The sequence below is a fragment of the Cyanistes caeruleus genome, chromosome 1, assembly GCF_971803275.1.
Source record: "Cyanistes caeruleus chromosome 1, bCyaCae1.hap1.1, whole genome shotgun sequence".
Classification (NCBI taxonomy): Eukaryota; Metazoa; Chordata; class Aves; order Passeriformes; family Paridae; genus Cyanistes; species Cyanistes caeruleus.
This window is the reverse complement of record NC_141701.1, coordinates 51,598,913-51,626,787: the sequence shown is the minus strand read 5'-3', so window position 1 is coordinate 51,626,787 and position 27,875 is coordinate 51,598,913. Positions and strand designations below refer to the sequence as shown.

General features: G+C 43.2%; 2 protein-coding genes and 3 long non-coding RNA genes across 9 annotated transcripts in view; 2 read left to right on the top strand and 3 right to left on the bottom strand.

The window, feature by feature from the left end:
* Window positions 1–341, bottom strand: part of RALBP1 (ralA binding protein 1) — a 33,060-nt gene extending 32,719 nt beyond the window's left edge. Inside the window, exon 1 of one of the 4 annotated variants that reach the window (XM_086892194.1) lies at window positions 203–341. The gene's annotated coding sequence lies outside the window, so the exon portion shown is untranslated. Of the gene's footprint in view, window positions 1–153 lie in introns of all 4 variants that reach the window. The other 3 variants (XM_086892219.1, XM_086892220.1, XM_086892201.1) reach the window with 3 other exon arrangements.
* LOC111924974 (uncharacterized) lies at window positions 295–12,688 on the top strand. Of its 2 annotated transcripts, none has more exons than XR_015287803.1 (2): window positions 295–3,084; window positions 5,185–6,719. It is a non-coding gene; the product is annotated as an uncharacterized LOC111924974 (long non-coding RNA). The 2 variants fall into 2 exon arrangements; XR_002861972.2 differs by lacking the exon at window positions 5,185–6,719 and adding an exon at window positions 12,069–12,688 and having other exon boundaries at window positions 445–3,084.
* Window positions 5,403–27,875, bottom strand: TWSG1 (twisted gastrulation BMP signaling modulator 1). The gene is made up of 5 exons (XM_086892244.1): window positions 27,687–27,875; window positions 25,518–25,683; window positions 18,651–18,750; window positions 14,673–14,939; window positions 5,403–7,133 (listed from the first exon to the last, which is right to left on the bottom strand). The coding sequence occupies exons 2-5, from the start codon at window positions 25,638–25,640 to the stop codon at window positions 6,952–6,954; spliced, it is 672 nt and encodes a 223-aa protein (XP_086748370.1). The 5' UTR covers window positions 25,641–25,683; window positions 27,687–27,875; the 3' UTR covers window positions 5,403–6,951.
* Window positions 7,326–10,740, top strand: LOC147655503 (uncharacterized). The gene is made up of 2 exons (XR_015287806.1): window positions 7,326–8,206; window positions 8,311–10,740. It is a non-coding gene; the product is annotated as an uncharacterized LOC147655503 (long non-coding RNA).
* LOC147655502 (uncharacterized) lies at window positions 9,683–14,622 on the bottom strand. The gene is made up of 3 exons (XR_015287807.1): window positions 14,442–14,622; window positions 10,656–10,689; window positions 9,683–9,751 (listed from the first exon to the last, which is right to left on the bottom strand). It is a non-coding gene; the product is annotated as an uncharacterized LOC147655502 (long non-coding RNA).

Genomic DNA, 27,875 nt, shown 5'->3' with positions numbered 1-27,875 from the left:
TATCGAGCACCCCGCGACGGCCCCTCCCCCACCCGGCAGCCGCGCGCGCCGCGGGGCGGTGGCGGCTCGCGCCGCCAGTTGTGTCTCCCCCCCACCTTCCTCCGCCCCCGTCCGCCCGCCCGCCCGGACCCGGAACGGCCCCGCGCCCCTCACCGCGGTGTCGGGCCGGGCCGGCCGCCCGCCCCCCGCGCCCCGCACTGACCGTCGGGGGGTCCCGCTCGCCCGCGCAGCGGCTCCGCCTTGGCCTCACGCGCGGCGGGCACGCCCCGCCTCGCGCCCCATCCCGCCGCCGCCGCCGCCCGGCGCTCGCAGGGACGGGCGGGGAGCGGCGCGAGCTCACGCCACCGCGCATGCGCCGCTGCCTCTCTCCGCGCGGCCGTGAGGGCGGGGCAGGTGGGGCGGGCGGGCCCTGTCTCCCCGCGCGCGAAGCACGACGGGAGCTGTAGTTTTTCCCTCAGGAAGCTGCCGGCAGGGGCACTACAGGTCGCTGGCCGCACTACAGATCCCAGCGGCCAGCGCTCAGCAGGGGTGGGGTTCCATCTCCTCTGCCCCCCCATTCGCTGTTGAAGCCCCGGGCCCACGGGAGCGGAGTCCGGCTGCCTGAGGGGATCCCGGCGAGATACGTATGTGAAGCTCCCTCAGCAGCCGCCGAGAGCCGGTAGGCAGCGTGTCCATCGCTTCTCTGGAATCAAGAGGAACCTAAGCGTCACTGAGCCATGAGCTGGCAGTGGCCCTTGTGGCCAAGAACGCCAGTGATATCCTGGGTTGCAGCAGGAAGAGCGTTGTCAGCAGCTCGAGGGAGGTGATCCTGCCCCTCTATTCAGGGCTGGTGAGGCCACATCTGGAGTGCTGTGTCCAGTTTTGGCCTCCTCGGCACTAAAGAGACATGTAGCTCCTGGAGCAGCTCCAGTGGAGGGCAACAAAGATAATGAAGGGGCAGGACTGTTACCAGGGAAGACTGAGGGAGTTCGACCTGTTCAGCCTTGAGAAAAAACAATTTGGAGGGGACCTCGCCGATGTCTATAAGTATCTGAAGGAGGGAGGATGCCAAGAGGATGAAGCCAGGCTTCAGTGGTGTCAAGCAATAGGGTAAGAGGCAACAGGAAGAAACTGATTCACAGGAAGTTCCACCGGGATATGGGGAAGAACTTTACTGTGCAGATGACCATGCACTGGAACAGATTGCCCAGAGAGGTTGTGGAGGCTCCCTTGCTGGAGATATTCAAGCACCATCTGGACACAGTCCTGTGCTGTGTGCTCTGGGATGATCCTTCTGGAGCAGAGAGGTTGGATCAGGTGACCCACTGTGGTCCCTTCCAATCTAACCCATTCTCTGATTCTGAGATTCTTTTGGCCGTGATTAAAGGATAGATATGGCCAAATGAGTTGTGAGATTACCCTTGTCAGAGAGGGAGGTCAGCAAACACCACAAGTCATCAGTCTCACTGGGAGCTGACACAGCCCCACAGGTGGGGACATCTGGGCCACCTTCCATATGATGTTACTGCTGACTGAATTCCATGTCCTCAGTTCACATGAGAACAGCCACTGGCTTCAGCTTCATCCAGCATAACAAACCTGACCTCCTGAGAGGAGATACTCACTCCTCTCTACCACTTTCTGGAATGAGAGGGAAATGGAGATGGATGAAATACTCTGGATGCTGCTTGAGGTGACCTGTGCCTAGGAACATATCTCCATCTCAAGAAGCATCCTGTTTACAGTAACGTTATAAGGAATTTTGTGGGGTTTTTTTGCCTCTTACAATACAAGTTTCTGTTATGTTGAGCACCTGCGTAATTTGAATCCCTTTCAGAATTGCTCATCAACAGGGGAATTTGTTTCAGTCAGAAGCAGGGCCGATTCATTCCCACAGCCTCAAGCATAATCCCCGGCCTATTGGACACATTAATACTGTGGCAGCGTGCCACCTGCTCCATTTATTCACTTGAGACTCAATGCTGCTTAGTCCCTGTCGAATGAGCTCTTTGTGCCACCTCCTGCGGTAATGTAAAAGGTCCCCCACAGGAATTTGTGCTATTCAGTGGAAGCTACAAAAGGGAGGGTTGTAAACACTCCGATTAGTGTTGGAGCACAGGGATATTGTCCTCTCCACGTATTACATAACCTTGTAACTTTTAGTCTCCCTCCTCCTCTCCAGAAGAAACAGTGTAACAGCAAGGGCTCACCAGGCTATTTAACTTAACATCACAGCTAATGTGTTTCTTTTTTCGTTATATATAAAGGCCACCTTACTCTTGGCAAAAGAAGAGAGAAGGGTTCGTTCTGTAACATCCCGTAGTAATTACAGATGGCTGCCCATGAGGATCTCCACTTGAAGTGACAGTGGCCAGAGGCTCTCAGCTCTGAAGAATGTGTATTATTAGAGGCCACTGCCAACAAAAGTTCATGCACAATGGGCCCATCAGCTAATGAACCCAGAATGAATCTTACCCCAGATTTTGAGGACAAACAAGTGATTGTGTGCAGTGCTGACTATACCAATTTACTGCCATATGAAACACATTTGGATGATTTCTGACTTGCAAAATTCACTGTGGTCTGGGGCCAGCTTACACAGACTGAGGAACTTTCTTACACCCTTAGCTTGCCCCACATTCAGTCCGTAAATTCTTACTGCTTTAAAGACAAAGTAAAGGGAGGATTCTGAGGTGGCAAGATCTCTGCTTGGAATATCAGTCTCACTGATGTTCCTGAACTTCATAAAAGTAATAAAATAATAATGGAGGGGAGCTTCAGAAAGCATCTGGTCAGGGAAAGAAAAGGGAAAAGGCATAGCTGTGTTAATGAATAATTCCTACTACTACTTCAAGAAACCGGTTCTGGGGTTGAGTTTGTCTTGGAAAGATAGGAGTCTCCATGGGCTGTACCATTCTGGGATAACTTCAGACACGCTGTGTAATTCTCCTTAGCAATAAAGGAATACACAGCAGACATAAAAAGATTTAGCTTAGGAAAGAAACTAGATGGCCACATACTGAAGCAAACAAGTGAAACAATAAGAGCTGGAAGATATAACAGGAAAACCTAGAAGTCATAAACTGATTGCCTTTGGGGGAGAAGGTATGTTGTTCATAAAAATTACCACAGAGGAGGAGCCAAAAAATGTGTATGATGCTGAACTCTGCCAAAGCGACTCCTATGAGCAGTATTATGGAACCATAGAATTACATAGAATTACAGAGTTTGGGATGACCATCTATTTCCAATCCCTCTGCCCTGGGCAGGAACATCTAGCCCTAGAACAGGTTGCTCAAAGCCAAATAATTCCATGTTCTCTGTGATGGGAAGAACATTTAAAAATACTTAAATATTGAAAAGGGTGTAAGAAAACTTGAGCCTAGGCCATCTTTACATCCTAGATGTATTTGCCTGAATCAGGTTTGCTCTGTTTCTAGAAAGATTTTGTATCTAAGTGTGTTTCCCCATGTGAGTAGCACAAATTTTAACAATGTATTGATGATTTGGTGAAAGATGGCCAAGGGAATGTGTCAAATCTTGGTAAAGGTGTACCTTTTGCCAAGCACAACAGCCATTTCCATCTAACAGGAAAATGTTAGGCTGTTGTTTGGCTGTGCTCTGGAGGTATATCATCAGCATGGTCTGTCTCATTAAACTCCTCCCAGGCTACAAGTGTCCAGGCTTTGCCCCTGAAGGTGTAAGTGCCAGCTGTAGGACAGGGCACCATGGGGCTGGAGAGGCCGGAGTGTATCCGTGTTGGGTCTGTGTGTCACTGTGCAATCACCAGCCGACTTCACGTCACTCCAGCTGGCAGGATGAGGGGCTTGGGAGCCAGCTATCAGAATAGCTGTAATTTTGGGAGGGACACTGGAGTGACCACAGATATAATATTAAAGACACAAGCAGGTGTTCTTATATTTATTTTTTAGGAATTACATGTGAAATCCATTAAGCATACTAAAAGCAAGCCAAGAACCTTAAGAAATGACAGGAAAGCAATGTCACGTTATGACCTTTGTACTCAAGTGCCTGTAAGGAAAAACCAAAAAAATCCTAACAAAACAAACCCAAATCCCAAAAGCAACTAAACAAAAACCTTTTTTACTTTTAAAGAAAGAATAACAAGAGGGCCCCCAACCTTTTCAGTCAGACCGACCCCAAACACACTAGGGATTTCTATAATTTCTTACTATATGAATTACCTCTTTGCTTCCCTTTATGTGTAGTGATTTACAATTCTGTCCCAAAGGACAGTGATGAAAGTGGCCAATGCTTTACCTGGAGAACATTCCTGACTGAAAGAAGTTTTAAAAACATGTTCTTATGTAGGTGATGGTTTGCTGGTTATTCAGATGTAGGGTGAAATAAGAGACCCCAAAATAAATTATTATTTTTCCTGCAAAATTAATAAGACTAAATGAACAACTTTCTAAAATGGTTAGGTTTTTTAGAAAGAACATTGGAGTATTAATCATTCATATACAGAAAAATACTTCAAAGCAACACTTACAATAATGGAAAAAAACTGCTGGAGATTTCATTCTCTGTGTTATTCTATTCATCTAGATCAGTAACTTTCGCTATATGCTTCCTGGTAACGTTTCCCTGAGAATCTCTTGAGAAAGAAAACACAAGAACCAGTAATATCTTTTTATTAAAATACCTCTCAAAACACTCATCATCATAAAATACACTGGGTGTTGCTGCATGACATTTGTGAACACACAACACTTTCAGCAAACTCTAGACAGCATCAGGAATTACAAAAAGTAAGGCAAGCCCCAGAAGGTGTACACTACCTTCTCTCAGGCCACTACAGACAACTGTGTTTACATTTTTATATGCCACTCCCCACAGCATTTCCCAGACACCTGTAAGGCCACTCCCCCATCCCTCCCATCCCCCCTCGATTTGACCTCACAGTAAAATTCTGAGGATGTAAATGGAGACAGTGTCACAGATCCATGGGGCAGCAGGTGCCTGGCCAGAAACATTAGCCCTGCTCCTCACCCAAGAAGATTCTGAGCTAGCCTCATATTTTCAGTCATTTAAGACTGCAAAAATCTGAAGCATGCTATTGACCTCCTCCTTCCTTGATTGCTACGTGTCTCCTGTCTCAGTCAGGAACATTAATGCATCACCTTCCAGCTACAAACAGTCACAGCTACTCTAACATATTCTTCTTCTCCATTCATTTTTAAGAAATTCTAGCAGAAGAAAATATAACATGAATTGTAAAATACAGGATGAACAACTCCTCCATTATAAGCTAAGTTTTTCTATTCTTGTCTATGATCTTTTATCACTTAACTGTAAGTTTAAAGTATGAAGACATTCCATTATCCTCTAGTTCAAAACAGTAACATTCATCTTTCAAGTACATCTTTAGAGCTGAAAAGACACTGAAGAAAGTAACATTATTTAACACGAGTAGATTTCTCTTTTATTATTATCATCATTATTATTATTCCAACTTACTGAAAGAACTGTATAATGAGAAAAAAAAATTAAAAAAACATTCAGGCAAATTTTTCAACAAAATAAATGTAATATGACTGCTTTCTTTTGTACATGGTACAGATAGACAGGTGTAACTAGAAAACAGTTTAATCCCTCTAGACTGAGGTTAATGAGAGAAAAATTGTCAAATTCTTTTTTGTATTTGCATATGCACATATGCAAAAAAAATTCAAGGCGTTAAAACCCACATTATTATAAATACAAAAAGCTGATCATTAACTACTCATACACTTTATTCTTGTACTTAGTACCATTATCAGTGGAGCCCTTAAATGGGTCATAGTAACTGCTATGTAACTGTCAACATATAAAAACTCTTACTTAGAAAAATGGACAATGTTCTAAACTCAGAACACTTTAACTTTGCCCTTGCAGACACATATTCCCTTCTTCATAGACAAAAACTTTATGGGGGGGAAGAAATAAATTTAATAATAATAAAAATGTTTTTGAATAAATATTCACAGGAAATAACTAAATGGGAGCATGCTTGCTGCCAGCTGCTCAGCTGGTAGACCTGTACCACTTGCTTGTTCCTGTCATTTCATTCTTTGTTCCTTTAGGCATTAAATCCATCATAGTGTTTCATGTTTCCTTTACTGGACTAAATGTTCAGGGTGTAACAACCCTAAAGAACAATGCAAAAGGTGGGAAATGCAACTGCACTTAACAGCTTTATTTTGGGATCTAAGAGAAGACTGAAAAGATTATTTTGTGTAACACATAAATTATGCATCATAGGCCCCAATGAAAAGAGAGAAGGGCAAATGATACTTGGAGGAAAAGTGTCCCATACATGGTGTTTTTGTTGGGCAGCCCTTCTAAGAAGTTAGGATTTTATCCATGACAGCCCATACTTTGAACTTGCAGAGGAAGCATGAATTTTTATTTTTCTCCAAGTACCATTCCACAATAAAAAGCTAACCTCAAAAACTGGAAGGTAATAAAGTTAAAAAACAAAACCAGAAACTAAATCCCAAAAACCCAGCCCCTAAACAACATCCACCCTCCCTCCAACCTAGCAGCCATTTATTTATTTGTTGAATTTAGATAATGGAAATCTCATTACCATATTCTAGAAGTTTCTCTAGTCTAAACTACACGATAGAGTACTATGTTCTGAAAACCAGTATAGCCAATACTTTCAAATCAAAGGAAAACAATCAGAACAGCAATGATGAGCATGACTGTACCATTTGAGCAAAAATAAAGAAAAATAAGTTTAAACCATAGTGTTTAAACATCTACTAGTTAGCCTCGCTTACATGAATTAAAAAAAAAGAAAAAAAGAAAAATAAGTTCTCTGATTTTATACATCCTCTTCTCAACCAGGGACATTTAATTGCAACCAGCAGGCACTCCACCAAAATGCAGTATTTGCAATCCCCGTCTCTTTAACCGAGAGAGATTACTTTGGCCTCAGTATTGCTATATTACAATTTTCCTGCCTCAGAACATGCAGTTCATACATTTGACAGTTTTACTGCCGTAGTCGATGCATTCTGGCCCAATACACTCACAGCAGGCGTTGTGAAACCATCGGTATTTGGAAGCTCCCATGGACTCGCAAGAGATCTTGCACTGATGTATTGACATGCAGTCATCAAAATACACCACAGTACACATGTGTTCTAAACCAAGAGGGAAAAAAAAATTTGGTTTAAAAGGTCTTAAAGTGTTTTTAAAGTTTAGCTAGAAATTAATTAAATGAGCAGCTTTAGAAGTATGATTGCAAACCAACAAGACTGTGAGGCATAAGGAAAAAATGGTGACAGTAAAAGCAGAGAGGCAAGGCAGAGAGATAAGGTAAAATTGATCAACTTCAAATTTTCAGCACCTGCAACTCAACCTATTGTTTGATCTACTGGATTAATTTACTTCTATATTCACAGGCAAGAATGTTTTTCAGCTTTGTCCCCCACTTATGAGAGTTAATAAGAGTAAGGATGAGCTATGTAAAAATTACCATCAGGAATGTGTCCTCTGAAGGTAATATGCTACATATTGTACATATTATGTACATACATGTACATAATATGCTACAAAAAACTTCAGGTTTAGAGAAATTACATTAAAAAACATCAAAACCCACTTATTTGGACGTAAATGTTTCTTTCTCCACCCTCTCTTTTTTCAAAAACTCTTCAGCCAGATTAAATCACAGACCTAGAGAATCCTTTTTCATCGGCACAAAACTGCACACTTTTTTGTTCCTTTTCCCTTTTTTTAGCAACACCACCAGCTTCACTACTAATCTTAAGAAATCCCTTCTGCCTAAGTGTTGACTTCGTGCTTGTAACACCCATGCAATGACTTGAAATGCCATGAAGTTTGGTGTTGCAACATCAAAATGGAGCTGAGGCATTCACCACAGCTACAAAATAAAACCATTCCCCTGCACTCCCCCAGTCCACTTCCAATTCTCCAAGCTGGCAAATTCCACCATCTTTTGTCTGTACTGACCAGGTGATTATACCATAAAACTTTGTTCATCCCCCAAAGGACTGTGATTACATAACATTTTCCAAAAGCACACTCTGGGGAAAGCACAACTGGCAGCTGTCCGCGAACAGGAATGTCTCCCTCATGCACATCAGACAATCAACTTGTGAGCAGATGTCAAAAGGGCTTTCTAGTCTGTTACTGCTCATGGTGCACCTAGGAGAAACCCACTGATCTACATTCCAATGTGGATTAGAAAAAAGTAATCCAAATTTAAATAGTAAATCAAGAGAAGTGTATTTGGTTTGGTTTTTTTTAATGACCAATTTTAACCACTGTCAAATTGTTTTGCTGCTACCAAAACAGCTGCAAGAAGGTCAGAGGATGTGCTGCCAGCCCACTGAAAGCAACACTGCCTTGGTCAGGCTCCAAACTGATGTACATGCAGACACACGGTATACAGTGCGATAGGGAACTTGGGGAGGAGAGGCAGAGCCAGAGCTGAAGCAGTTTCTGTTCCCAGAAAAGCTGTGCTGCAAGTAAAGCTGCAGTTGTCAATAAAAATCTTGCAGTACCTGAAGTACTGCTAGGAACAATACCAAAGTGCACTGTGGCTGTGTAAGTCCCATCCCATTCTTGGCACTTCTATTTCTATAAGCCCTTATAATATACCCTGAGGCACAGCAACCAGAGGAATAGAGTTCTCAGAGAGCAAAACCTCTACCTGAAAACAACCAACATATCTACAGCTTCATTAAGGATGTTTGATTCACAGAGAGGAAGAGGAAAGACCTGAAAAGAAGTGTATCCTCTGGTACCATGTGCAAAGAGTGATAGTATACACCTAAGGTGCTTAGCCAAAGCTGAAAAGTACTAGGGAGATGCAGCTACCACAGCCTCCAAGGCAAGAAGGCATTCAGAGGCCAGACAGCAGCTCCAACTTTTATGTGGAATACACAAGGTCTTGGCAAGATTTCATCACCAGTGACAAACAGCTCAGATTGCCATAGTCGCAAGAAGAAGCACACATCATCCATTCCCAGAAGGCCCAGGTGGTCGCAGGTATCTGCTCCATTCACTCCTTACAGGAAGTTTTCAGTAGAAGGGTAGGGATGAGGAAGTAGAAGCAAGTCTCCAGGCAGTATTCTCATGTCCCATCAGTCATCCAAGTCAATGCTGGCATTTGAAGCACAAGAACCTTACAGAAGCCTCTGTTGCACATTACTTGTACTCTTCATATCCTTCTGCTTAATCTCTAGTCAGTCCTTTGACACCTTTTTAGTAGTTTTCTACTGAAGTGTTACTACATTAAGTTTGATCTTAAATTCCATACGTAGTCTTAGAAAGTGTCAGCTGGAGGCACAGAGCCTCTGCCTGGAAACAGGGAATCCTGGCTAATCTAAAAGATTTCTTCCTGCAAAATCACCTTTTGGGATGCCATCTCCAGCCAACTGACTTAGTCTCTGGATAAACCTCAGAAGGCAAACTGATTCATGGCTATTGCCAGATTGCAGAGGAACAGCTCTTTAAAGGAAGCAACCATCCAAGGGGTTGCCAGAAGGGCTTTCTATCTGCTGATCAAGGCACTCCAACTTGCAACACACAAAGGAAAGCCTAAGGCAGGCCAGGGAAGTTGTCAGGAAAACTGTGAAAACACTGAGGTTTTCTAGCTGGTCCCAGCACTTACTGGCTGTCTTCATACCAGAGAATGTCCAGTCCCTTCTGTATCACCTGCTCACCTTCATGTTAACCTCATCTCTGACAGCCTCAGCAGTGTTAGTACTCTTCACAAGTCCTGGCGAAGACCCTGCAGAAATGAAATAAACTTCCTGTGGAAGGAGAGCCTGTGATTCTAGGATGTAAAGATCAATGACACTGAACAGGGAGTTCAGTGTCATTGACACTCTCCAGGTAAAGGAGGCCAGAGGAGCAGCAGCTCCTGGCCTATAACTCTGGCAAAACTAGGTGGCATCAGTCAGCTCCTGTGAGACTGGTCTCCTGAATCACTCTCCCAGGATCAAAGCCAAAATTCAACCGTATAATGGTGGCAGCAACAACCAAGGACATTCATCTTGACCGAGTGTGGATTGGAGAAGAAAGTTTTTTTCCACCTGCACACAAGTCAAGAGGATTAGGTTCTCGAGGACAAGTACAGAAATGTTGCAAAGGGGACAGAGCAGACTGCATGTGGCAGGCCAGAGCCAGCAGTAGATCCATCTGGTCCAAAGTAGCTCTTGTAAGCAGCTGGAGGACATGCTCCATGTATATGTTCCCAAATTGTTTCTGACTTCTTGCTCACTGAAAGACTTGCCAGGTCTGAACCAGTCAGATTGTCCGGGGTGCACTCTGTCACAGGGCACTCCTGGTCCCCTCCTCAGCAATGCCTCTGTGCTCATGTAGAGGCTGGGTTACTGAAAGTTCCTCCCCTCAAGCACTAAATCTTGCTCTATAGACTGCAGAATTACACAGGTGGAAAAAAATTCCTACAGGGTTAGCTGGGATCTGGGAGAGTACTTACATTGTTTCACAAACCTAATTACAGAGTCACCACTTGGCTCCCTCCATGTAGATAAAACCAATATTACTTAGTGCAGTAACAGCTTTCTCATTTGCATTTTGCCAATTTTCGCACACTAAGGACCACAGACAGCAGATGCAGGGAGGGAGAAGGATGCAGCAGTAAACTTTTTCCCAGAACATTAATTTCTCACCTTTTTCCCCCTCACACTTCATACTCAGTGAAGGCTGTGTGGTAGAAACAACAACCAAATTAAAATTAAAAATGAACAAAAGAAACTACAGGCTTTTCTATAAATCTATAATGGTGTAATATAAAAGAATTTAGTAACTCAGAGAACCTTCCCAGTTAATGATAATTTGCTGTGTGAGATCTTTGAAGTTAAATGTGCTATGTAACTTCAGCTGTCTGCTGGCCAGTTTATTGGTAGCTCTAAAAGCTCTTTAAAAAGATAATTGTCCATCCAGCAATCATACCTTTTTATCATAAAAAGGCCTGGGTTGGAAGGGACCTTAAAAGATCATCTAGTTCCAACCCCCCTTCTGTTGGCAGGGATACATCTTCCACTAGAAAAAACACTAGTCTAGTGCCATAGTGCCAAGAGAGGAAAACAAGAACAAGGAGATTAACCTGCAACTGATTATGAACAACCAGTTTACATAATCTACTACTTTCGGACAAGTCAATTTTATGTCAATCAATTTATAAAAAGAAACTTTTTTTAAAAAAGCTCTTCCTAGACTACCTACAGAGGTAGATGTCTCTTCACTGGAATTCTAGCTCTCCTCTCCCTGTTGCACTGGAGGGGAGCAGAATTGCAGAGCAGACACCATCCCCTGTGTCACCAAGCAGTGTAAGTCAGAAACCCTTAACTACACAGATTTTGTTTTATCAATTGCCAAAAAAAAATCTAGTTCCCCTCTCCCTCTCACCAACATCCTGTCATCATCTGCAACAACTAAGCTTATTTAAACCTCTGAACTCACAATTCAAAGCTCTAAGGGTATCAGCTAGAAGTTAAGCAAAGACAATGAACTACAAATGTAGCTCCAGATTAATAACCATCACAATCCTCTCTGAAGTAGAGGCTCAAGTGCCAGAAACAACTGATACAAAGAACTACAGCAGCTCCAGCAGCGCCTGCATAACTTTGGCAGCATTACAAGTCAGTTCACAGGAGGAAAGGGAAGACACTCATTAGGAAAATAACGGGGAAGTTCAGGGTCTGGCGGCTGGGTTCAGAGTAGGCTGGGGTGGGGGAGAAAGGAATGCTTTATATCCCACCGCACCCCACCTCCTCCTGGATCCACAGCCGCTCTCCCTGGCGGTGGCTCCATGCCACTCAGGCACAAAGCTCGTGCTTCCCGTGGCTGGTGCTGCTTTTCCTGGCACTTACCCAGAACTGCATCAAGTAAGTCTGGCACCCAGGGCCAGCTTTACGGTGATCCCTGCAAGAATGCGCAGTAAAGCTAAAATCAGAGCTGTGACAAGGGGTATTTGTAAGCAGAGCCTTTCCAAATTTTGGAATGTATTCCAGAAGACAGCAAAAACACATTTACTGTCCCCCTAAAAAATCTGCCTCTCATTAGCCCTTCTCCCTTTACAGGCCATGCCATCGACTGCTGCCAGCACACCATGTTGGAGGGAAGTATGCAAGGAGCCACAGAAGAACCACAAAATGGAGGAGGCACAGCACTGTGAAGAAAACATAAGGCATCTGTGTTCCTGCTCACAGGAATATTCTTTCAAATCCCTGATTGTCACAGCCCTGAAGACAACTGCTTAAGGGTGTCTCCATTTGTAAGACCTGCCCACAAGCCTAGCAGCATTTTTGGGGAGAAGGGTAAAGCCATGTTCTGTTTCTTCCACTGCAGGCTATGCTTTACTGCCACTGAGCACACACATACATGTTCACAGACCCTCCCTCTCTTCCAGTGGTTCGAACACTTGTCAGCTTGTTAAAGCAGTGACACGATTATGTGACTGAACTTTGCATGGGCAGGAGCCATCGGGCTCTAGGAACTTCCTCAGCTAACCTCACTGTGCCCATGTTCATAAGGCTCTTCAGTCCCAACCTACTACCCCTCCACCTTTTGATTATGGCTTCCCCACTGAGCTCAGCAAAACAGTATTAGAAACAATGCTACCCCATGGCTCACACAACATCCAACACTATTCCCCAGCTGTCCTGCTTCCACCATAATAAATATCAACGATAAAAATCAAGGCTAGATGCTAATTTTTCTTTCCACCTCCTCTGTTCTCAATGCTCAAATCATCAATGTTTCTATAAGCAAAATTTCATATGACTTTTGAGAAAGCAGAGCACTACAAAGTTATCTACACTGTGACCAAGAAAAGAGACTCTTCAGCAGGCTTATGTATTTAGATACTTAAAAAGTATAGGAACAGGATGTGGAAATTTTCTCTTTTCCAGTTCTTTACTGGTCACTCAGATGGAGAAGGCATAGCCAATGATTACAAGAACAGCTCTGACATTTATTTCTGTTTTAAGTGTCTGCTAAGGCCTGAAAGCCAGTGGCATTTGGTAACTATTTCCAAATATAACTGTTGGTTTTGGACTGTCATCATTCCAGTAAGAGCTCTCTCAACCTAATCTCTAATATGTTCCTAGTAAAAGAAATGAAGGAGACTTTTGACTAAGAAAAAATGGCAGCGTTATGTATTTGTCTGTGTTGTTGAACTCAAAACTGCTCCACGCCCTTGAGATGCAATTCAAATTCCAAGTTTAATCCAAAACTATCATTAGCCCATCCTGTTGGTACGGCAGAAAAGGATTGTCAGGGAGCAGTCAATTGGGTTGCAGTACCTAAGTACAGTGGGATATATTCAAACATTATTTTTTTCCCTGAATTTAATTTGTAACTGTAAGTACTGTAGTGTTTACACACAGGGCTTTTTGTGGCTTTCCATTTTACATGGTTTTGTAGATTATTCTCATAACGGCAAGCAAGCATTTTAATAACATCAAAGACGCATGAATGAGATGCTTTCTGCCCATCTGGTTTCCTAGTTCTGGAATTAATTTATTTTTCTAATGTGCCTTAGCCAAAGGAAATTAGAAAAGTTGCCATTATGGTTCCATTTAATCAGCAGCAGTCCTACTCAGAAACACAAGTAGGTCAATGGTTCACACTGGTACGGAAAAGCAGCGTGTCCATCAATTAGGGTATCTTTTATTGATAAGATAAAAGGGCTATCACAACAGCAACATATGGGATTACGAATATCTGAAGTGTATGTTGGGAAGGAAGCAAAGCATTAATTGCACTAATAAAATAAATCAGATGCTCTTTTTCCCCTATTAAGCAGCAATTTCACTATGAACTGTTTATGAGATTCTTTAAAGTTTGACGTAATGATTTGCAGGGAAAAGTGTTTCAGGTTTAGTATGGAAACCAAGAAACAGGGAGTATTTTTTTAATACCACTGTCGACACTACCTCAGACTTCTCATCTTCCCCCCACCCAGCCACAGCAAACAGTATTCTGAAGTCTGTCCTCTAAACTGAAGGTAAGAATATAAAAATCTTCATATAAAATAGGAGGAATGAATCTGTAAGTTAAACCCCTACCACCAAGTTACTTATTTTGAAGACAGTCTGTCACATATCCTTCCTTCATCAATCCTTCTAATCTTGCTTAGGTTTACTATTAATCCTGGATTTCATACAAAATGTCCTTCTAAAGATTTTGAGTTATGCCAGCTCAGATGAAAGAAATAAACAACAGCTCCAGATAGAAGTGCTTATGGCACATGGTTTTCTCAGACTTCTTAAACCATGTTTCAGTTGCCTATCTCTGCACTGATACATGATTTGGATTCAGTTTCTGGTCTGTCCTGTCTCCTAAGCTACAGGTAACAGTTTCGAGATCAGAGAACACACTGTGCTAGTGCACATGAAACTACACAAAGTAACTGCCTCATGCCACAGGAGTAATTATAGAGATAAACTCACATGGTTCAGTGTCTCCTAAGAGCATCAGTCATCTTAACACCATCTTCCACGTTCCTCAACACCTTTGCCTCACTCCTTCTGTTATGTCATGCTCAAAATTAGGCTGAACTTTTCATACATTCTTATGGGAAAAGAAGAAGTGAGCACACAGAGAAGCATAGGATATGCACCAAGAAAGCTCCTGGAAGAGAGAAGAGGAGATGCTAGGGATTTAGACACTACACTCATTACCTTTGTCACTAGAGTAAGGTGTGTGGACATTGTTGTTTGGAATAGAGACATTCTGATGCTGTGGCTGGTTCACTGTTTCTAAAAAGGAGACAAGGTTCTCATGGTGTGATAGTTCTTCTGCCACAGGGAAGGAAACAATATTCCAGTTCAGTTGAGTATCCCCTTCTGTCAGTGCCCGGAAAAGGGAAGGAATTGGTTCATGCAACTCCTCAACAGTGCTCTTGGATGTTGGAGGTGTGTCACTGTAATTGCGAGGATTGCACATACCTGCAGAGGAAGAAAACAATAAATTACACAGAACCCCCCAAGCTCTTCTTCTTGGAACAGGCAGAAATATTAAGAGAATTAAAATTGCTGCTCTTTTTTTTTTTTTTTTTTTTTTTTTTTTCTGAAAAGAACACAAGAGAATTCTTTCATATCTATCCCACTCTCAGCCCAGTAGCAGAAATGCTATCAAAAACAGCAGGACAAGCCTTCCATAACAGCAGGTTTCGGATTGCTCAGATTTCTACAAAACACACCTCTGACTTGTGAAAAGAAAAACCTCATCTAAACAGCATTTTGTTTCCCTTTCAGTGTTAGCATTACAGCTTAGAAAATGGAGGGTTCAGTGGAAGGTTTGTTTTCCCTGGGAGAAGAGACAAAGCACGGTATAATTGATAGGAGCATAAACCTGGAATGCAAGGTTAGGACTGAAAAAAGGGAGTATCTTGGTAAGTCTGAGGTATGTGAAACTTTTGATCACAATTCAAGTATTTCATTTCATCTGCTGCAGCAGTGCACTAGATCTTTTTAGTCATCTGCCAGAGATGCAAAGATCACTATCAGGACAGAGCATGAGTCTGAATTACTTTACTTGTGTAGAGACAGCCAAGATGAACCTCATTTTGCTACTTAGCTGGAAGGGCCACAACAGGCAAAATACTCATTTCTAGGTTACTTCTTCCTTATTTTTCAACGTCTTCTGCAGTATCTTTTTTTAAACCTTGTAATCTTTTTTCACTTTGCCAACTCCTACAAAATGTTTTTGATATGTAATGACGGAGCCAGTTTTTCGTTAACCATTTAAACACTAACATTTATTACCAACAATGAAACTGAAAGGCATCTCAATTTAAGTCCATTCTGTGGAAAAAAACAAGATTAAAAATAAAATTTTTATTTTAAAATTTAATTTTTATTTTAAAATTTAAAATTATCTTTTATTTAAAAGACATAGGTCTTTTAAACTCAGGAGCCATAAAAAACTGTTAGAAGTCACCTGTCAAGAGACAGGCAAATCCATTTTCCTCATGGACATCTGGATATAATTTCGGGTAGTTTCACAGACACAGGTTTAGACAGCTACAGCTGCAAAGCACACCAATTTCTGAAGTATAAAAGTGATATGAGATATGAATGTTCAAAGTCTACCTGCCTCACAGAGAAGTATCTCTTGCCCCGTAGATCCACTAGGACTCCAGTTTCACAAATAATTGTGTTTAACTAGAGCCTTACACAAACCCATAATCTTCTCAACCTAAGTAGATGGATTTCCATAGTGAACCAAGCAGAGGGAAGTTTGTCCATGGTGATTAGCATGAGATCTAGCAAATCTTAAGCAAGTGGTTAGCATTACTAGCATTTGGTAATAGGAATGCTCCACAGCAGTCTGCTCCTATAAAAAGGTGAGCCAAGTACAGACTAGGAAAAAAATAAGCCTCTTTTCCAAACAACCTCAGGTCGTACTAAAAAATAATTCCACTTACACAAACATCCTACTGTAAATGATTGTTTTCCTACTCCTCTCAATTAGGTTTGTTCTTCATGGACCTTTCTAGACTCAGTGCTTTAATAAAAAATTCCTATCCCTTCCTTCCCACCTTTTAGTAAGCACTAACATTAACAATACTTTAACAAGCACTGTATTAACCATACAATTGCAATAAAGGATGCCCACATGAAAATCAGTTAGGAAGATATCAAACCAGGGAAGAGTTTTGTACAGATACATCAAGGGATATATGCTTTATTTGATGTCATTGTATTAAGGTTGTGAAACAGAAACCAGTGGGCCTTTCTAGACCTGTCAGACCAGACCTCTGCCAGGTAGGATTCAGAAAATAAATTTTTCTGATAAAAAGGACACACAAGAGGAAAAAAAAATAACATCAAGATTATTTACCATAATCCTGCAGAATGTATACAAATTTGTGTGCATATCAATATAGTATGAAAATACTACCTTAAGATGGTACCAAAAAGTCATTGGTTATGGTTTAATGGGTAAATGCTTATCCACAAAGATCCGTCACTCTTAGCGTTTTTAAAAGCATTTGAATTATAATTATATTTTTATGTAGTAAATATTATAAAATAGCAGCTTTGGTTAAAAAGAAAATCAAAAAGTTTAACTTATGAGCAGCCTGTAAGGATCAAACATGTCTACACTACTGCTTTGGAATGGATGAGAAGATGCAGAAATGGGCTATTAAAATGCTGGAAGCAGACAAGCTTTTACACAAGTGACTAGAAGAGCTTAACTCAAAGGGAATGGGGAACTTGCTGCTGCTCTCCTTCCTCCAGCATGTTTTTCCCTATCAGAGAAGGGACAGAACATACACAAAACACGGAGCACCACTACAGTTAATGGTGGAGGATAGGAGGTAATTCCTGACCTCAAGGCAGACGTGATCTGTAAGACACAACATTCTGTCTGCTTTTACATTAGACATGGTCAGCTTATAAAGAAACTTAAATATCAGCTCAGGTATCAGCAAAGAGCTGTGTCTAGGGAGTTAGGTATGGCATGTATTCTTGTTTCCTCATTTGAATAATGCTACAGCAAAGATGCTCCTACCCTGAAGAGAAGATGAATAGGACCATGTCATAGAATCCAAAAAGGCAAGGAATCTGAGGCACCCAAAGAAGAATTAAGACTTCACTATCAGGAGCAGTGTTAATTTACTTGGTACTGGGAAACTGAACCTGAAACTTTGTTAACTCCTCTCCTGGAAAACACTATGGGAAAGAGCTGCAGAACAGTGAGTCACCTGCAGATTTATGAAAAGAAGCTCATGTGTGGACTTCACAATCCCAAGAGGTAGGTTCTTCCTCTGCCTAGAGATCAGTACACTATGCCTTACTTTCTACAGCAGATAATGGTTCTAAACTAGGGAAGTAATCTGCACTGAAAATGGGTATTTTGACACTAATCATTTTCATGGATTCAGAGAAAACTGATCTAGAAAAGCTGAGAACAGGTACAACATTCAAGATGTATCCCTTTCATGGAAGCCAGGATTTTGGAAGCACAGGGAGACTTACAACAACCACAGGAAGACAAAATTTTTTTACATATTAAACAAGAAACAGAACTAGAATGCAACCTCCTTAAGCAGGGACAGCACTTGCAAAGATCTGGGGACTCTGATTACCACCTGTCAGCAGCAATGTGTCCTTTCTAAGACTGTCATCTAGTCCTATAGTAAGACCTCGTCTGCTTCTTTCTTACCCTTCATAAAGAGCTCTTTTTGTAAATAAAAGAACAGTGGAAACACTAGGCCATGCATATTTACTAGTAGTCCCAACTCTGTCCTAAAGGTGTCTCAGTGCTGTACCTGTCAATGCATCCTTTACAAGTAGAAACGTTCACACAGCATCCAACCCCACAAAGCAGGTGCTATGGAGTTTCCTCAAGATGACAATTCAAACAGGAGTTTTATATTTGGGAGACAAAGTTAATAATCAGCTATGATGACATTTAACAAGCAATACCTGGACTACTGCCACCCCCAGCTCCATAGAGCAGACACAGCCTTCAGATGTTTGGGTCTCCACAGTAATTTATTCTGTACCCACACAATGAGCTGTAAGATGCTTAAAGCACAGATTCTGTCCCAGTGTTTTACTTCTATTTTAAGACTGTGAGCTGAGCATGTGGCAGGAGAAAGCAATAAAAAAAAAGTGTGAAGTCCCCCCTCCAAAACGCAAACTTACCAACACAGTCACAGCACTCATCCCAAAGTGTGCCCAGGCAGAGCATACACTCCTTACAGCAGGAACAGTTCCCTTCCCCAGGGCGGCACTGACACAGCTCCTGGAATCAACAGACACTCATTACACTGCAGCAATCCCAGATGTAAAATAACTACACAGCAGAGTGATTTTTCCTCAAGCCACAACTGAAATTAGGGCATTAAAAAAGCTTAGTACACTAATACAGTGAGTAAACGGTGAAACAACTCCAGCCAAAAACCAATCCAAGTTTACAAAAGGATCTTTTGCAAGTTTGCATTTTTTTTTTCCTTAAAGGTGACATTCTGAAGAGAAATCTGAAGCAAGCATTTAAAAGACAAAAAATCCTATTCATGGGAAAAGTGTGTGCACTTCTGTGCATGCCTAAATCTAAAAAGTTCCTTGAATGTTTTTCCCATCACAACAGGAAGCTTGGAGAAGGATGCTTCTTTATATATAAATAGTGACCGTACATTATAATTTAGCTAAAAAAGAAAGCTCCTGTAAGCCACATGTGCCCACTCAAGACATGCATGATGTCTACCATCACACCTATCCCTGGATTCTAAAAGGAACTTACCCATTTAAGTCATCTGACCACAGGATTTTCTGCATCTCCAAAGACTTGTCACACATCGCTCTCCATTTACAACATTAGTGACCAGATTTCCCCCCACCCCACATCTAGATGATTCATTTTCACTACTATGAAAACAACCATATGCTTCATCCCTCCAAACTGACACCTTGGGATACCTATACAAGACTTCTAGAGCCTCTAGAAAGTGAAATGACCTACACATGTATTTTTTCTTTAACCATTAATAACCTAAAAAGATGGAAAAGGAGTGGAAGCATAAATATTTCTCTTCGTACTACCTAAACTCAAAACCACTGGTTTAGCAGTCTTGCTCGAGACACACACTTGTGGACCTCAAAGCATGGAAAAAGCCTACATGGATGAAGAAAATCTAAAAACCAGGCGGTCTCCTTCCCTCTAACTCAAATCCGTACTAGTAATTCCGGTTTGGCCAAAAGACTGTGGCTACTTGACAATAATTCACAGCCTTCAATTACATCATAGCACAAAACACAGACAAGCCAAGAAGTCCCTTTGGTTGTCCTGTCTAAGAATTAGATTTTGATGACGTCTGTCTAACTATCACATTACACACAACTGGGGAGAAAACAAAATCCCGTTACTGGAAACACTGACCATGGGATCTTTCCACCCCTGGCTTTACTGGAAAGGCCATCGGCAAATCTGTTACACACCAGGTCAGGGAGAAGATTATGCCCATCCCCACTCTTTGATCCCATTATCCAGAGGCAGAGAAGGGACACACTGCAGGAGATGCTCACAGACAGAAGGCAAGGGCAGGAGGTGGTTTGGTTTGAAATTCTCCTGTCCTGGAGTCTCCACCCATGGTTCCACCCCAGCTGGGTCAGGGGCACCTCTCCTTACAGGCAGGCACCAGTGTTGCCTGCAAAATGAGGTTTCTTTCTGAAGCACCTTGGGAAGAATCTCAAGGGGCAAAATTCCACTTTTTAAATAATTCTTTGCTTGCTATTGTTAAGAAGCAGAAGGTAGGGGAGAAAGGAGGCATTTTTATACCAAATGTCAGGAGCACATTTGCAAGGCAAGGCAAGGCAGTTTTGCATCTGATGATGTACAACCCCTGATCTTCCTTTACTAATTACTTTCCTGTACTAATGAAGTATAAATCCACTGATTCCTTATTTTCACATTCCCTTCATCCCAGATCACAAGTTGTCTTGAATCCAGCAAAGAAACAAAATTCACCAGCTATTGTTTGTGATACCTAATGATGAGAAACCCTGATTGTGACCCTTTTGCCCCACTGACTGATCGAGAGTGAACCCTTGCTCCACACACATTTCTGCAATAGGCAGCCCTCATAAGTATTGAATTTTTACTTACAGAGTGAAAAACTACTGAGATTTATTACTTTTTCATCCTCAAAATTTATGAATGGCACCTATCACTGTTTCCACACAAACTGTGCTGTTTCCAAGTAAAAGATGAAAAACAGGCCAATTAACAAAATATGTACATTTTTCCACAAGAGGAGACACCACAAACTTAGAAAGATGATTTATGTGAATTAATGATGCATTTATAAAATATTTATTTTACCATTTGATAAACAGATTTTGTCAGCAATTAGAATAAAAAAGCCTGAATAAAACAACTTTAAAAATAACCACAAGTACTGTTACTTTGGCCAGAGAATAATACTAATATGTATTAGCATTAAAAATATCCTATTTATTCTCCAACAGTAAAACCAGACAAACAACTTTTACATTTTAAAGACACCAACTGGCCAGCATGTGGGAGGAGGCAATTCTCACTAAACTTTTAAATATAATGCATGAATAGAAGCCAGATAGTTCACAAAACTAAAGTTGTTTCAGTTTTATGGAAGAATATTCTCAGGGAATGAAATGTAACCTTAAATTCTGCACTTGCAACCTGGTAACAAAAAATTCTGCTTAGCATCCATGTGTGTAAGTACTGACTTGGAGACAGCAAGATTACCTACTATTATTGCAATAAATTTGTTTTTACAGGAAGGGCTTATGAGCAATGCAATATTTAAGGTTTTTTTGTTGTTGTTGCTGTTTGGGGTTTTTTGTTTGTTTGGTTGTTTTTCTATTATTATTTCTTACAGCTGGAGGGAGAGGAAGGAGGAAAGAACAACTTAAATTAATTAGTCTTCTGCCACTTCGGGGCAATAACTGCATGTTTTCCTACATATCTGTTTGCACATCCATGGTTTCCTTAACCAGTTTTGAGTCCTCCTGCCTGACTCAACCACACTGGATACTGGTACAGGATACATCTTTTTAAAAGAATGCTTACATGAGACGTGGGTGAAGCAAGGCAGAATAAGGAATGTTCCTTGTTGATAGCTGGGGGTGGTGAGGCGTCAGTGGAAGAAAATATTACTCATAAGACAGCTTGGCAACTTCCCAAGCTGAACTACCAAAGGTGCATTGGAGAATGTATTTTGCTAGGCAAGAAACAAGCCTCACAGTTTAAAAATACAGTATTAAGTAGGAAGTAGGCATGTTTGTACAATAAAGGTACTCCTGCTCCAGAGAACTAACAAAAATTTTTAGAAGATGTTTAACACCCGGGTTTTTTTCAATGCTTTCTTGAAATTACAGAGAGAATTTTCTTGGTGCAGGGAGAAGCAGGACCTGAAGACATTGGAAACGAAGGGGGAGTGAAAGAAAGCCTTTTTTCCTAGAACAGTTTAATAACAGAAAATCTCCTGGAAGTGAACCAACCAGAACTGTTTTGTTAACCCAACTGGGTTACATACTGCAGCTACAAAACACACACTGGAAGTAATTTTTAGATGCTGAAGCCCTGAAGTTAAGGAGTGGCGTTTATTTCATACCACAGGGCTAAAATGTCTTGGAAACCCTTTCAGGCTGACAAGTTTGTACACAGGATTAACAGGAGGCAAAAAAGACAGATGAAAAGAGTTTTTAATTTGGAGCAGTACCACACCAGCTGAGGTGGCTGAAGGTCTGTAGAGTTCGGGAGAGAAAATCCTGTTTTCTCCATAAAACAACCTCTCTTTAGAAGGATTGTAAAACCATGCTTGAATCATAACACCATTTGTTTCCTACGCACAGCAACAGTTTAAAGCACTGTTGCAGATGAGGCAGCAAAGCTCAGCTTCCAGCCCAGCACTGACATTCCACCCGAGCCTGACTCCTGCGGGGAGCTCTGCACCTCAAGAGCCAACCTGGGACTCGCCTCAAACCCCTTTGCTGTGAACAATTGTGGGAACATCTCATCCTCGAGGTTTCTGCCTTCAAGGATTTCCTCCGTGTTGCAAGGACACAATATGCGCCTCCCCTCCGCCCAGCGAGCGTAACTGGCCCTTTCATCTCCTCCACACATGGAAACATCAAAACAACCCACGCGGCCAAGTCAACAGCAGATGTGCTGCAATAAACACGGCAGCACACGCTCTGTGTGCTCCCAGGGCTCCACCTGGGCAACAGTCACTCCTGCACTCCAATTCCCCGGTCCCAGGGACATGGGAAGGAGCTACGGCCAGAGCCTTGATGGGAACTAATTTTGTGGACTCACTCTCTACACTCCCAAGTCTTACCCACAACTCTATCAACAACTACAGGAAGCCACAAAGTTTCTTAGCAAAGGCTGAGCTTATGCAGAGAGATGCCCCAAGCTATTTTCTTACAGGCCTTTGCTTATGGAAAAAAGAGGAGCACCAATGAAGCTAGAGCCCAAGATGCAAAGGGAAAGCTGAATCCATGCGAGTTGTTGATCTCATGCACTGGTCTGGATCTAACAAAATAAATATTTATGTAGGGACCACCCTTAAGCAGACCAGCTCCTAACGAGTGGCAGTAATGACTGTACTGACTTTTTGCCATGCTGGCTAAAATATTTATGTTAACTGTATGTTTTTTGAGAGAGCAGGTCTCTTGTCTCTCTGTCTCCAGGACAGGCAGCCTCGCTCTCTGCACGCAGATGCAGATGGAAAACATTCACAATCTGTTTGCTCCCCCACTTGTCTCCGAGTGACATTATCTTGGTTTCAAGATACGGATTTTGCCAAACTTGAACAGCAATAAAAGCCGGTGAGGGAAAAATGTCATGCAACAGTCAAGCAACCTCCCTCAATGTGGCATTTTATTTTTAAGTTCAGATTCCTCCAGAAGAGTTTAGAGGGGAAAAAAAGTACATGGATATACTCTACTTGCAGACCTATCCAGGAAAGAACACGCATTTCATATATCAGTGTAACACTTCTGCCACAACAGCACTGAAGTTTTAAAACAAACAAAAAAACCAAAAACAAAACCAAGAAGAAAGATGACAATTGCTTTAAGTCAAAGCTTTAGGATACTTCCTATCCACAATCAGACTAGTCTGACCTGATCTGTTCTTCTATAAAGAATGAATACTGACTGGTAAGTCAGGCCTGTGTGCAGGAAGACAGCAGCCAGATGGTGGAAACAGTGTAATTCCCCTGCAACTGCACACAACTCACATTGCCTAGGCTACTTTAGGGTCTCAGAGAACTGCACGTGATTTTGATTTTAGGGAAATGCTTTAAAAAGGGGCTCTGCATCACTTGTACATAGTAAGAGAGAGCACACCTACCACGAGTAAAGCAGTTCAGTTGGTTCTCTGCATGTACAGTGCTGTGTTGCTACAGAGATGCCAACATAATCCAAGGAAAGCACAGCTGTATGAGCCATTTCCATGCACTGCTGAACCTCAGCCATTTATTGCCAGCTGAGTAAGGACTCCAGTAACATTAACTCCACCCCTCCTGGCCTGTGCTCTGTTCAGACTAGCTCATAAAAATAAAGTTTAAATGCTTGCTGTCTCAAGCTTGACTCGATAAGAGATGATTACTCAAGGAGGAGAAATCTGTTCTTTCATAGATGGTGGACTCCATCAGTGGCACCACAAAAGGAGACACATCTTCCCTGTTCTTCCCTTTGCTTACAGAAAAACAAGCAGCAGACCAACAGCTTCCAGGGCTGAAATCCAGCACCTTGACCAACAACTTTCCCCTGAATCAACAAATCTGTACCACTGGATTTGCTATTTAAGTGCAATGTACTTCCAGTGCCACAATTAGGAGTTACTTCTTACAGGTTTCAATCCTTGAGCTGATTTTTTAAAAATGCAAGAGGAAGGGTTTATAAATGCATCAGTTTGTTGCAGTGCACAATGTCCAACATGACAGCAAAACCACTGGAGTTCTGTTTGAAAAGGTAAAAATCAGAAGTCTCATTCTTGCCCCTCTATTTAACAGCTCCACAGACCGTGGTGGGGCTGGAAGAAGCAGCAATTTCCTTTTTATTTATTTTTAAAGCAAAGACAGTGCAGAACCCAGAAAGAAGATGGTTCAGCCTACTGTCAGCCTTCATTCCACAGGATGGATTTGTGAATCTGGCAAGTGTTTTTATTTGTAACCCAGACAAATTTTAAACAGAAGTCAGTGAAATGAAGTAAACGTGGAAATGCTTGAGTATACCTCTGCATCTCTTTTCAGGCTGTGATCATGCATTTACAGTAAGTGCACTTGCATGTTACTGCCATATGATCTTGGTGTTCTCTGTTATTGCATTTCCAATCTACAAAGAGGCAATAGGAAACAGTTGTTTTTAAAGAAGTTGCAGCTGACCACATGAAGCCTCCTTTTTGAGTCTGGAGTCAAGAAGCATGCTCTGTTTACCATTGCTAAAAAAATACTTGGTAGCTACCAGAACTGCTTGTCATTTTGCTAAAAAGGCCCTTTTGTTCTGCTGCACACCACATCTCTTAACTTCTGCTCTAAGAAGAGCAACCTGGTCTCTGTTTTCTTTCTCTGTACAGACAGGCAGTGCGTGAAAAGCAGCATCTGAACTTAACATCTATTTCCTACCAATTCAGCTCATAAGTATTTGGGTTGATTTTTAGGCATCTTTTAATTCACTGTACAAACCTGATGCTATGGAGAGCATCAGGTGTCAACTCCTGACCCTCTGCTCGAGATTTAGGGAACTGGACAAATTGAAGGTCAAGGGGAACATCTCAGACAGAACGTAATCCTTGGCTTGAAAAAGTTTCAATTAAAAAAAGAAGAAACATGTCCATATAAACAAGTACTTGGTATTCTCTGTCTATAAAATGGTTGTTGATCTGCACTTATATGGGTAGGACAACCTCTTTAAAGAGACACTATTTAACATAAAATACTAGTGATTTGTATCTTTTCAGGATGCAGTTTCAGGACTGTTTTTTGAACACTCAAAAGCAGATGGAGGACACAGGATTCATACCTGTATCAGGCATTTGCTGACGTCGCTGGCACAGAGAGCCTTGTTGCAGCCTGTTGATGATGGGATCCACAGCAGGAACAGAAGGACAGTGACTGTGGGCGCTGTGATGTACTGTGACCTCATGTTTCCCGCAGCTGAACAATTTTCACAAGTACTTCAACCAGCACTGAAACAAGAACCAGAGACTGAAAAGGCTATTGGAACACAAGTTAAATTCTATTCCATTCCCCACTTGCAATTCCTTCAATAAATATGCATATTTAAAAAAGACATTACTCAAACTGGGCTTGCACTTAACAACAAACCCAACCCCTCCTCCTCCAGCTAACAAAAAGCTAAAGCTTTGTTTATACAAAGCTTTCTGCTATTGCACCTTCGGATTAAAACGGCAATAAACTTGAGGTGAGCAATCTCAAGTTTGCAAAATCAAATATGACATCCTATAAGCAGCAATGATAAAAAAATGCCTCAGATGAGAAAACCCACCAAAGGAGACCTCATTTTGTAAATGCCCAAAGTAGACAGATGGGTTTTATGTAGTATCTCCTCAGGCTAAGGTATACTCAGGTCTGTAGGACCAAGGCCATACAGCAACCTTTTACAACAAGGCGCTGTCATCTTTAAATGCAGACAAGCAGTTGTTTTCCCATGGACCCTCAGACGTCACACAAGCTTTCAACCCAATCACAAAGTTGTTAGCTTCTTTTTTAAAAATACACAGACACCAACATTAAAGAAAAAAAGTACCAGACACTTTGAACAACGTAACTTTCAAGAGCCAAGCAAGTTTCCAAGGTCAACCAGAGAGGACAAGCATCTGCTACATCAAACAGACAGAGGAACCGGGTTTGTTCAAAGCATTCCACCTTTCTCCCTTTGTGAAAACCCAGCCTGACGGCAGGTGGTATTTGTGACGAATATATCATGATTAGCAGTGTGCCACTCAGTTTTCACTTGTGCTTCGCATATGAACCCGGCCAAAAGAGGACCTATTGCACCAGGCACTGTACCAATATATAATAAAAGGCAGCCCATGTTTGGGCAAGCTTACAGTGAGCCTGTATTGTTCTCCTAAGAAAGAAAGAAAGAATGCTAATGGAGCACTGGATTGCCTTCTTTTGGTATCTAGAGATGTTTGTCGGTTTTATGAACTACAAAACCCAACACCCTCAATGAGAAAACACGTAAAGAAGGCACGATCCGGACATTGAAAGCCTGCGTCCGATTAGCTCCTCTTACAATAGTTGTTAAATGCCTCTGAATCTCGCTGTGCTGGGCACGCCGCCATCCGTACCAAGCAGGGCTGGCGAGACCCCCCTGCAAGACCCGGGGGCACGCACGGAGAACACGGGATCTTTTCCCTCACCGCTTTCCCTCCCTGCTATCCGGAGCCAAGGACGCTTCCTTCCAGCGGCCGCAGCCGCCGGCCCGGACCCGGCGGGCGTCGCATGCCGGGCGCGGGAGCCGAGGCGAGCACGCTGCCTGGCGAGGGGAGCGATCCAGGCGTGCTCCCGGCACGGCTGGGGCGCGGGGCTGCGTTACATAAAGGGTCCCGAGCAGCGGGGCCGAGCGACGCCGGCTCCACGAGCACCCCTCGGATGCGCACCGGGGTCCGGGTGCCCCTTGCCCGGCCTCCCCTCGCCGCTCCAGTTCCGATTCACCGACCGCTGCTTTCCCAGACTTTTATCCGGCGTGGCGCCCCCCCGGAGCAGGACCCCCGCCCGCCGCCCCGCCTCTCCCGCAGCCCACCCCGGCGGCACCGGCTCAGCATCGCTCCCCCGCTCCGCCCGGATCGCACCCGGGGCGGAACACACCCCAAAAAACCCCTCTGGCCGATCGACCCGCACTCGGCTCCCCGTCCCCGCCGCAGTTCCCGAGAGGCCCGGGCCCCAAAGATGGCACTGCCAGGGGCCGGGAGGCCGGTGCCAGGGAGGGAGGTGTGGGAGAACACCCCCCACCACCGACGCGGCCCGGGGCAGGCGGGGCCCCGCACGGGGAACGGGTCTTCTCCGGCAGGCACGCAGGCAGCGGGGCGGCCGCGCCGAGCCGCACCGAAACTTTCCTGCCACAAAGAAGCAGCCACGGCTCCGCCGCCTTCTCCACCTCCTCCTCCCCAGCCACCGGCTCCATCCCTGCGCGCCCCCCGCCCACTCCCCCGGCGGCGCTCACCGGGCGGCCCCGGGCCGGGCACCCCGCGCTCCGCAGGCGGCTCTCGCTGCTCCGGAGGCGGCGACGGCGGCGGCAGCAACCCCGCGCCTCGTCCCACTGCTCCCCCCTCGGCCGCAGGCAGCGCGGAGGCGGCGGCCTCGCATCATCGCCCCGCCTCGGGGCACCGTCAGGCGCCGGGACCCTCCCCCC